Genomic DNA, 12,565 nt, shown 5'->3' with positions numbered 1-12,565 from the left:
AAAAGAGAATATGAATAAGAAACATCAACCTTAGAAATCACATAAAAAGGAACATAACAATAAGAAATGTTAAATAAACAATAAAACAATAAAAAATAAAAAAATAAAACAAAAAGATAATGAGGTTGAAAGCAGTGATCTTTTATGGGAGGAAGAGGTAGATGAAAATAATAAAAAAAATCAAATTGTTTATATATAGGGAAAAAATCATATCATGATCAATTTTGATTGGTTGGTGAAAAATAAGCGAGTCATGATTCAATTTTGATTGGCTAATAGAAAATGAATGAGTCAAGATCCATTTTGATTGGTTGATGGAAAAACATTAAATGAAATGGGGAGTATGAAGATGCCACGTGTACTTTTGTTCAAAGATGTATGCTTTTGTATTATATAAAGATACCTAATAAGCACCCATTCGCTCTTAAAAAAATATAAAATATATCTCACCAATAATTTTACATTATCATTTTAACATAATTAATTTGTTATATCGTTTTTTTACAAGAAATTTGATATATCATAATCATTTCATTTATGAAATAGGAAAATATATTGAATTTTATTTGCACAACATTCTTTTCAAACTTTTTAATAATTTTGCATAAAATTGAAGAACATGTTATTTTGGTTAGGATTCTTTTTTTTTTTTTTGTTACATTTTTTTTTTTTTGGTTAGGATTCCATCGATAGAAATCAATAAATTGTAATTTTGAGAGAAAGTATGAATAAATATAAAGAAATATTGATAACTTTCGATGATTATATGTGTGTGAGTGTGACACATATAGAATTTTTTTTATAAAAGAAAGTATCAAGCCACATTTGATTTGGTATTAAAATTTATTGAATTTGTCCTTGTGAGTTTAACTCAGTTGGTATAGACAATGTATAATACATGCAAGGTTTGGGGTTCGAATCTCGGCCACCACAAAAAAAAATATAGAATTTAAATAACCATCAATTTGTCTCGTGAGCTTAGCTCAGTTGACGGGGACATTGCATAATTTATGACCACTAATCTACTAGACAAAAAAAATAACCATCAATTTATTTCTAAAACAATTGAAAATTAAATTTTTTCAATAAATACATGTTAGTTTATGGAATTCTTAATCATAATACGTATACTTAAATTTATCCACTCATAATACCTACTATTTATTACACAAATAATTACAGCCTTAATCTGATTCAAAAGAATCAATTTTTTTTTAGCAACAAAAGAATCAATTTTTCCCTCAAAAAAACTATTACGGGTTACGACTATATAATATTAAAAAATGGTATAAAGTCCTCGTGAGCTTAGCTTAACTGGTAAGAACAGTGTATTATATATGTAAGGTCCGGGGCAAATCCCGACCACCACAAAAAAAATGTATAAAAGTGGACATCCATAATTTTTTTTTTTGAAAGAGATGGATGTAACGCCGTCTTAATTATTTAACTATTTTTATGAGTGTTAGGATATATTATGCGATTTATGAGGTTTACGTGATTCATATGATTTTTATGTGATTTAAGTGGTTTATATGATGTGTGTGAATTATATGATTTATTAAAGATGTTATGACTTATTTTATTATTTAATAAAATAAGATTTAAAAATAAAATAAATATTAAGTCGAAGGGTTATTTGGTAAATATTAGAAAGATTGGTGGTAGGAAGAAGAAATAAGTATTAATAAAAGACCACAAAGGTAGCAATTATATTATTATATTTTCTTAGGGGAAGTATATTATTATATATGTATTTATGATATTAAAAAGAAAAACGGAAGTCAATTTTGTGACTTGTTGCCACTCTCCACACCAATTGACTTCCCTATATATACATATGTACCTACGCCTACTTCTTTCTTCCTGGTAGCCGTAAAACAAAAACCCTAGATCATATAGGAGAGGAACAAACACTTGCGGCTGCAGCAACACATTAGAGAAATAAAAGAGATAATAGAATAACAAGTTTAAGGAGCAGCACAGTTACGGAAATCAAGAGTGAAAGAAGGATCAATAAAGGGAACCGATGCACTCTTTCATGAGTTTCTATGAAAAGAAAACACGACCTTTTAAGTTGCTTGGATGCGCTATTGCTGTAAAGTTCATTATGTTGTGCGAAAGCTTCATACCAAGGTAAGGGTGAGACTAATTTTCAATATTATTAAGGGTATAATTCTATAAAATGAATTTAGCATGATTAGGTTGAGTTTTGGTGAGAATTGAGAATTAGGGTTGTATGAACATGTGGGTAGTGAAGAGTTTTGATTCTATTATTCTTTTTCGTGATCTTTTAATGAATTCATATTAAATTCGTGCTATAATTTGCTACTGTGATTTTTAGTATGTGATTATTTGTGAATCTGTGACGTTGATGTGCTAAATTCATGATTGGAATATGATGATGTTGTGTATTAAACATATGAATAGAAGTGAATAAAAACCTTTTTCCACAATATAATATAGAACCTCGAGGACCTCTGTTACCGTTTTCTATTAAATTCCAATCCTTATTAATTTCCATTGCTGCTACATATATCTATTAGTTCTAATTACATGTTGCTGCGACTACTTTGCTTTAATCTCAGTTCTGAATTCATACTGCTACTGATTTGGCCGTGAGCCCTTGTACTTCCTGCGTGGCTTAGGTAGTACAATTTCAATGATAAAAACTGGTTTTTCAACTTGGGTCAATCTAGTCCTTTGGATATTCTTTTGTGACTTTATGCTACTTTGATTTTGTATTGATTTTAGATCAAATTAGTTCAATTCCAGTTCTATGATTTCGATTCATAATGATAGCCCTTAATAGTGTTTGTGATTACTGCTTTAGCCTTTCTAATTTATGCTCAAAAGTTTTAATGGTAGAAAAATAAAATAAACGTGTTCTTTTTATATTATTTTATCATTAAGATATTTTAGCTAAATAATTAATTATTATGGAAGTGTATAGCTGCTGCCTTAGTGTACTTAGCGGTTTATTTTATTTAATTTAAATTTGGCATGTGTGTCGTGACAATTTACTAGATATTAAATGATATATAATTGATGTGTTATTTATCAAAGTGTAATTGATGAATTATTTGACTATGTATAATTTATGAATTATTTGATGATGTGTAATTGATGTGTAATTTAACATTGTGTAAATGATAAAATATTTGAAGATGTGTTATTTGAAGATGTGTGATTTAAAGATGTTTCTTATAAAGATGTGCTATTTGATGATGTGTGATTTAAATATGTGTTATTTATGATGCTTATGTTGATGCGATGTTTAAGATGTTGATATTTATCGTTTGATGTTGTTGACCATTAATGTCATAAAGTTGTAAGTGTCGGACTAAGTTGTGAAGTCGTAAAAAGTTGTCCAAATTATTGGAATCATATAAGTTGTTTAAGAAGTTCAAGATGTCTAAGTTGTAGGAGTTGAGTCCATTGCATACTCATTAAAGTTGGGGGCTTTAGGCCCGGCAGCCTTTGTGCTCATTAAAGTTGGGGGCTTTAGGCCCGGTAGCCTTTGTGCTCATTAAAGTTGGGGGCTTTAGGCCCGGCAGCCTTTGTGCTCATTAAAGTTGGGGGCTTTAGGCCCGGCAGCCTTGTGCTCATTAAAGTTGGGGGCTTTAGGCCCGGCAGCCTTTGTGCTCACACGTTGAAGAGCCTATTATGCTCATTTTGTTGTTGATTGGTACCACATGCATTTGCATATCAAGAAGTTTCATGATGTTTAAGTTGTCAAGTTGTTGTTGAGTTGATAAAGTTGCATGGTCAAAGATGAGTTGTGTTGTCAAGTTGTTGTTGAGTTGATAGAGTTGCATGGTCAAAGATGAGTTGTGTCGTCAAGTTGAGTGTTAAGTTGATTATGATCTGTGATGAAAATTAGTAATGGTATTTGATGATTGTATTTGTTATGAAATGAAAAATATGCTAATTGTTAATTTGTTGATATGTTATTAATGTTTAAGTTGTTAAATGCATTTTATTGGATTATATGCTTAATGTATTGATTATGAAATCTCACCCCTTCTGCGTATATGTTGCCTCGACCGTGGGTAATGTGCAGGTAATAAAGATTAGAGGCGTTCATGAGTGGACTCTCAGTTGGTGTCTAGGTGCTCTGATACGTAACGGGATGGGGGCTTGCTTTTACTTTTATTCCTTACGTGTTTCTTTTATGAACTAATTTATGAGAATTTCCAATAAGGCCTGCGTGCCAAGACTTTAGTATGCTGAACTATTTTCCGCTGCATGATTTTAGATTTTGATGTTGAATTTGAGAGATAATTATTATTATCCATTTTATGTTTTAAAAGAAGTATGTGACATTCCGTTTGTGATTTAAATACTCTGATTTATGATGAAATTTTTATGTTGGGAAAACGGGGTGTTACAATGGACATCTATAACTTTTAGTAAAATATGAATTTCATAGTAGTAAAATATAGTTTGTCAAAAAAAAAAAGATAGTAGTAAAATATAAAGAATAAGTCGTGAGCTTAACTCAGGTGATAGGGACATTGCACAATATATGCAGAGATTTGTATTCGAACTCTAAACACCCTATTTATTCACTTTATGAACTGAATTTCTAACCACCATGTTTCTCAACAACAAAAAAATTATAGATAATCCAAATAAGGAAAATGTTAACATATGTCCATGTTAGTATACAAAGGATATAAATTATTTATTCAAAATTGTATGGAGAAAATTAAAATAAGCCATTTTACCAAAATATCTATTAATATTAATAGTAGTATGGGAGAGATAAATTATAAATAATTGAAAAAATATATAGTAATAAATATTAAGGGTATAATAGAAAAAAAAAATTAATGTTTCATTGATATTGTAAAATGACTTATAATTTAGAATAAACATATTTTACTAGAATGACATGATTTGCGACAGAGGGAGTATTTCATTCTAGTGAAGTAAATTTGTCCAAAATTATATGTCATTTTAAAATATCAAAGAACCATTAATATTTTTTTTCTCTTCTTCAAATTATGATTTATACTATCTTTATTTTTTTTCTTGAAGGGATGTCTAATCCTATATATTGTTTTATTTTTTGAAGGGACTATATTTTATTTTATCTTTTTCAAATTCTTTTAATTTACCTTTTTCATACCAATAAATGATATCTTTGGTAGTCTGCCTCTTAATTTCTCTTTTCTATACACCATTAAAACATTTCTTTCTTTATATTTTTTTGTCAAAAAAAACATTTTTTTTTTATTACGAACAGGTAGGGATGACAATTGGACCCAGTGCCGATGAGTACCCACAAAAAATATTTACAATGAGTAGGATAAAATCCTGCTTTCATGGGTTCGAGCTTGAGTCCAGGTAATTACAAGAAAATTTAAATGGGTATGGAGCGGGATAAGGGTACTATATTGCCCAGTCCCGCAACCCGCATATACATATTTATATAATACGATAAATAATTTATTTATTTTTGGTGTATAAATAATTAATTTTTTAGATATTTAAGCCTAAACCTAAGTCTAAAAACTACTTGATACACTAACCGCTCCCTCCTACTAGTGTACAATTTTCGAGGGATATTTTGGATGTTTTTATTTGGGTAAATACTATGATTCATATTATTTTATGAATTGATTTTAAAACTTTTGGACCATAATTTTATTACAATTGTGATATTTTTATTGTCTTTTCATAGTTTTTTTTTTTTTTTTAAGGAAGTGTCTTTTCATGTGGGTATGGACACTTAAGCTCCCATAGTATACGAGGATAGACACTAAAGTTGTTACCCACGAGTATATAAGCTCGGGTAAGAATATTTTTTTACAAACACAAATATGGGAAAGAGCACTGTAATAACCTACCCATAAAATACTCATTGTCATCCCTACAAAGTGGGTCGAAGCCCATCTTTGTAACACATTTTTTAATTTACGAGAAATTGTTAAATATATAATTTTCACTCAATATCAAAATCGTCGTAAATATATTAGATATGTATAATGCTCCTTATTTCGAAGACTTGACAAACGAAACACACGAAATGATAAGGGCCGTTGAATTTCATCATCACCCGGCCATGATTTCCATCAAAGTATGACTTATTAGTCTTTTACTTTTTTTTAAATACCACAAGTTATATTCTTGCTATTCTTGTGTCATTTGGTTCGTACAATTTAGCAATGCTCGTTAGATATATATGTAGATCAAATGAGTTCATGTTGTCAAAATTAGTTTGACACAAAATCTCATCTGTCTATTTCATTTAATTCAAAGGCTTAAAATTATCACCAAAATAATTATTATACACTAAATACTCTTCCTAGTTCCTACCACCTAATTAAAAATAATATTTATCATCATTAATTCAAAATCAATCATTCCTTTTTTTTTAAGAAAATATTTGGTATCAGAGCAGGTCGGTCCATTGGACTATTAGTCTTGAGTTTAGAAGTGATCCGGTCTAGGAAGTCAGTCAGTCGGGTTCTATAGTTTAATGTCATTACCCATTCTCTGCAAGACTCCATGAAGCGGCCTACTTCACTAAGTCGTACAGATAATATGGAAATGATATTAAACTATAGAACATGACTGACTGACTTCCTAGACCGGATCACTTCTAAACTCAAGACTAATAGTCCAATGGACCGAACTGCTCTGATACCAAACATTTTCTTAGATGTTACAATTGGTATTAGAGCAGGTCGGCCCATTGGACTATTAGTCTTGAGTTTAGAAGTGATCCGGTCTAGGAAGTCAGTTGATCGTGTTCTATAGTTTCCCATCAACATGACAAACTAAAAAGGAACGGAGGGAGTATAATTAATTCAAGAATCAATTGGGTTTTTTTTTTGTCTCTTCTATTGGTTAAGCGGAGCTTGTTAGCTTTTTTAATTCAATTTATTGAATTATAAAAAATTATAGGCATGAAAGAAAGACGACAAATAGTTAGTGATTATTATTTTTTGAAAAAAAAAAATAGCGATCGTTATTAAAAAAAAAGGTAATAGTGATCGTTATTTAAAAAAAACAGAGGTCGTGCTAACTTGTGCTCTTAAAACACATGTTAAGGATTCCATAAATGGTAAATATTTATTACAAAATATTAATTTTGTAAAATCAATTGACACAATTTCTTAGACAAAATTTCCATTTTAAGTTCATTAACATGTGCCCTAAGGGCACAAGTTGACGTTTAAAAAAAAAAATATCAATCATGATGAATAGTGAGAGACACAAGCATCCATAAGTATGAGCTGTCATTTTGTCTTTTTTGTCAAGTAGCCTAGTGGCTGTAGCTCACACATTTTAAATGCGGAGAAGTGGGATGTCTGGGGTTCGAACCTCAGCCCCTACATATATTATGCATTGTCCCTACCAATTGAGTTAAACTCACGGAGACAATTGTCATTTCGTCTATCACGCCTATAATTTTTTAAACGATAAAAGTTATAATTAAATTTTTTAAATGATAAAAAATATATCGATTGTTTCTAATTTTTACATGAGCTGTCAAATTTTGTACCCCAATTTCGCACGCATGTTAAAAATTCCAAACTTTCATGATGGATGTTCTTATGTGTTTCAAACATGACCGTAAACTTGGAGAACAATATTTAACTAGTGAGTATATACTTACCCAGAACAAAATGACTATTTTGCAAGTTATGATCGGAAAAAAAATAGGGAATATTCTAATTATATGAAACTTTAGAGATCCGTTATTTTTTTTTTATAAAATTCTTTGTAAAAAAGAATCAACTAAGAATTATATTTATAGGTCGATGTTTCCGCTGTTTTATTTTTTAGTTTTTAGTGCTTTAAAAAATCACAATTAATTCGTCTCTTTTCAGAAAATTCTAATTTTATGTGGGAGACCTTATGTTGACGTTCTAAATAAGTCTAAAAAATCATGAAAAAGTTCGACCTCTAGATCACTTTTATAAACTTTATGTCGACCTAGTAATTTTGACATTTTTATGAGTATAAATAGGAATTTTGGACATAGTTCAAAGTTTTTTTAAAAAAAATATTTGAGAACCTAAACGGGGATAATTTAAATTAAGATATTCATAAGATGACCATTAACATCGCCGTATTTTTTACTTATTAATGATAGAGTTTTTTTTTTAGAGTAGTTATCAATAAATTTGAGAAATATAATTTTATTTTTGAAAGGAAGAAATACAATTTAGTTGTATAAAAACTGTTTTGTAATTTTTTTTATTAATTAATTATAAATAATTGTACCAAGTATTACTTCTTTTTTTGAAAGACTTATCTATTAAGTTTAGAAGTAATCTTTACTTTGTTGTGAAACTTATCTATTAAGTTGAAAGACTCAGAAAATTACTTTCAAGAATTTACTTATCTATGAAGTTAAGAAATAAATCTATTTTTTTAAGGAAGAAATAATATGTTATAATACTTTTTGAAGGAATATGTTATAATACTAATAAGTTTTTAAGGAAGAAATAATATGTTTTTTTTTTAAAGAAGAGACCTTATATCATTTCACTAATCAATATGTTATAATACTAATAAGTTAAGAAATAATATGTTATAATACTAATTAATCATAATTATTATATTTGACTTTCACATAAATGCATATCCGGTTCTTGCATATCTCTTAAGAAATGAAAAATAAAAAAACCGTTGCACTCTAGTCTCTTTGGAGTGGGAGATGGAGAAATCTATGGCAGTGGCTGGGACAATTGAAGAGTTAAAGTTAAAGGTAAGAAACAATCTTCATGTTCATGACGATCTTGCCCTTTTCATTTTATCAAAACTATCTCTCAAATCTTTGAAGCGTTTTGGATGCGTACGCAAATCATGGTCTCTCTTGTTTCAAAACCCTCATTTCATGAACATGCTCCGCACTCATTTCTCATCTAGGAACAGTTCCTATCACGGCGGTGGTGATACGTTTCTTTTCATACACGAGCCTGAACTGACTGAGACACATGAATACCATTATCATGGCAGGTTCTATTTGCTCCCCGATGAGAGGTTTGAAAATAGGATCAAATTTGATTTGCCACCTCCATTTCATGAGGATGACATCTCTGTTTATCTTTTAGGTACACTTAGTATTAATGGTTTTTTCTGTATCGGGCAAGATAGGCGTAGAGGAATGGTAAATAGCTTTCAAGCTGTATTATGGAATCCAGCCACCGCGGAATCCGTGGTCATTCCTCCTAGCCCCGATGAGTCTGTGCCACCTTATCGGAACCCATATTTTAATTTTCATGGATTTGGTTATGACCATGTTAGAGATGATTATAAAGTGATTCGATATATATCATTTTACCCTACAACCGACGAAGATGAAGATGTCCCATCGGAAGATAGATCGTATGACCCCTTGTTGGAGATATATAGTCTTAGAAGTAACTCATGGAGGATACTCGAGATCGAGATGGTTGATATGCCGAATTGTGATTATGATGAGCCAGTGACCGGTTCCGGAGTGTACATGAACGGAGCGTGTCATTGGTGGGGTAACAATGATTTATATAATTCAACAGGTTGTTTGGTGTCATTTGACCTGAGCAACGAGGTGTTGTCTACAACACCTATGCTGTCAGACAACGATGTAAGTTGTGATTTTGTAGTCATACAAAGACAATTGGTGGTGTTAAATGAGTCAATTGCATTGATCTCAAATTGTTACAATACTACTACTTTTCACATTTCAATTTTGGGTGAACTCGGCGTGAAGGAATCGTGGATCAAACTCTTTATTATTGGACCGATGCCTCCCATTGAGTGTCCCATTGGAGTTGGGAAGAAAGGCAGTATTTGCTTCAAAAGAAAAGATGGTGAACTAGTTTGGATTGATTTAAGCTCCCAGATAATTGATGAGATTGGTGTTAAAGGAGAGAGATTTTGTTGTCAGATGGGAATTTACAAAGAAAACCTTCTTCCGATTGGAGGAATTAATAAGTAGTTGTTTATCTTGTTTTCCACCGAGAGATATATGACTATAATTGTTAGAAAGAATTTCATAACTACTATGTAGTATATGGCAAAAGAAGGATCCATTCTGTTTTCAAATATCTATGCTACCGTATAATGTTGTGATTTAGTTTTGCTTTATTTTCGTTGCACTCCCTCTTAATTAATTGCTATGATATTTGCATTGTTGTTTTCTTATTTGCAATCTTGTTTATGATAATTACTCGTTGTTTTTGAATTTCAACTGCTTATAAGGTTTTTCCTTTTCACTTGAGAGTCTAAAAGCTAGCTAGCCTTTTTCAATAGTGGGATAATGACTGTGAACATATTACTCATTTTGACACTATCAACAACAACAACAACCAAGTCTTATCACACTAAGTAAGGTCGGCTACATGGATCAAATGACGCCATAGTGTTCTATCAAAAACCATATTTGGATCCAACTCATTGACCTCTAAATCTTTTCTAATGGTTTCTCGAATGGTTTTCTTAGGTCTTCCTCTACCACTTTTAACCTGACTCTCCTCCATTTGATATACTCTTCTTACAACGGCATCTACGGGTCTTCTATTTACATGTCCAAACCATCTAAGCCTATTTTCTACCAATTTTTCTACTATAGGTGCTACCCCCACTCTCTCTCTAATGGTGTCATTCCTAATCCTATCCTGTCTAGTCTTACCACTCACCCAACGCAACATCCTCATCTCCGCTACACTTACTTTACTCTCGTGTTGGCTCTTAACCGCCCAACACTCCGTACCATACAACATTGCCGGTCTGACTGTTGTCCGATATAACTTTCCTTTCAGCTTAAGTGGTACTTTCTTATCGCACAAAACATCTGACGCTTTTCTCCATTTCAACCACCCAGCTTGAATACGATGATGTACATCAGCTTCTCTTTCTCCGTCATTTTGTACCATGGACCCAAGATATTTAAACCTTGTAACTTGAGGTATGATATGATCTCCAACTTTCACCTCCAAGGTAGACCCGCTTCTTCTTTTGCTGAAGTTACATTCCATATACTCCATCTTGCTTTTACTTAGGCGGAAGTCATACGCTTCTAAGGCTTGCCTCCAGGTCTCTAGCCTCACATTTAACTCCTCCCTCGACTCACCAAGCAAGACTACATCATCTTCAAAAAGCATACATCTCGGTGCTAACTCTTGGAAGTGTTCCGTCAGTACATCCAAAACTAAAGTAAAAAGATAACGACTTAGGGTTGACCTTTGGTGCAGTCCTATTGTTATGGGAAAATCTACGGTATCCCCATCCTGCGTCCTCACACTAGTCGAAGTTCCCTGATGACAGTCAGTCATGCACTATTTTTAGAGTCTTTTTCATGATATTTTTGAGTTCACAAGCAAGTTTAAGCAGCAAGAAGAGCAAGAAAAGCAAGAAAATTGGAAGACTTGGAATCCAGGTATCGCGGTACGATTTTCACCATCGTAATACGATTTTTGAAGTCAGAACGCATGTTTTTGAAGAAGCTTAATCGCAGTACGATTCAACCAATCGTGATACGATTTCAAGAAGGATCTGGAAGGAAATTAGGGTTTAATGGACTAATCGTGGTGCGATTTATGTAATCGTAGTACGATTTTGGGCGAGCAGAACTGCCTATTTAAGCTGAGGACAATCTCAAACATCAGAAAATATGATAATACATGGAGGTGTCACTAGCATTTAAACTAATTGGGCCTAAATTGAAGAATTACAAACATACTCACGTGGAGAAAATTGAAAAGGAAACAACTTGTGGAAAAAGAAAAGAAACTAGGTACATATGCTATAAAAGGAGGACGGTTGGTACAGCAACTCATTCACGGCTGGTATCATTCACGTTTTGGAAACAAGTGGATCACAATTTGGAAAAGAAAGTAGCCGCACGCATCACGAGAGAGAAGTGGATGGAAGCATAAGGTTTTGGCACATGGTGGAGATAAGCACATAGAGGAATCATCATCACAAGAGTGCATGAATCTTCTCCGGTTTATTTTCTTTACTATGTTGTTTATTCCTTTTATCATGTCTAGCTAATTCTCTAGAAATTAGGTCTGAGATGATTTTATGTAACCCTAATTGAACCATGTTGCTGTGAAACTCTATTTATTGTGAATGATTATTTAATCTTTATTCAATTCAATTGTTCTTAATGCTTTTTATATCCTGATCAAATATAAATATGATTTAGTGAGAATGAATGACTACTGACCATAGCTTTCTACTTAGACCTAATTGAATTGTTCTAATAAACATGGTTAGTCTAGGAATAGATAATCGTTTGTTAGTGATATTAAGTTAGCGTGCTTCAAACCTTCAAAGATTATTAGACCACCTAAGGAATTAGGGGCTGTAGTTTAAGAGGAGGGTCCTAACTCAAGGGATTGATTAGGACTATTTTGTTAACTATCGTGGGACTAGAAAATCATTCATAAGAATAGGTGCAGCATACCAATTAGGGGAACATAGATGATTCGAAAGACCTAATCTCATCTCTCTTTATCTTTTCCAAAACTATATCTATTTTCTGTTTGTTTACTTTTTATGCAAATCAAATCTACTGCCTAGTGGCAAACAAAATATTTTACACATCCTAAATATTAAC

General features: G+C 31.7%; 1 protein-coding gene and 1 long non-coding RNA gene across 2 annotated transcripts; both read left to right on the top strand.

The window, feature by feature from the left end:
* The first annotated feature begins 1,688 nt into the window (after positions 1-1,688).
* Positions 1,689-4,360, top strand: LOC146925567 (uncharacterized). Its single transcript, XR_015010617.1, has 2 exons — positions 1,689-2,133; positions 4,061-4,360. It is a non-coding gene; the product is annotated as an uncharacterized LOC146925567 (long non-coding RNA).
* A 4,314-nt stretch (positions 4,361-8,674) lies between these two features.
* Positions 8,675-10,027, top strand: LOC146925566 (F-box/kelch-repeat protein At3g06240-like). Its single transcript, XM_085711024.1, has one exon. It carries the CDS (start codon positions 8,675-8,677, stop codon positions 9,938-9,940), a length of 1,266 nt encoding a protein of 421 aa, XP_085567150.1. The 3' UTR covers positions 9,941-10,027.
* Positions 10,028-12,565: the final 2,538 nt, after the last annotated feature.

Source organism: Medicago sativa, chromosome 5, assembly GCF_051527215.1.
Source record: "Medicago sativa cultivar Bolivia chromosome 5, Bolivia_mono, whole genome shotgun sequence".
NCBI lineage: Eukaryota > Viridiplantae > Streptophyta > Magnoliopsida > Fabales > Fabaceae > Medicago > Medicago sativa.
This window is presented reverse-complemented; position numbering and strand designations above follow the sequence as displayed.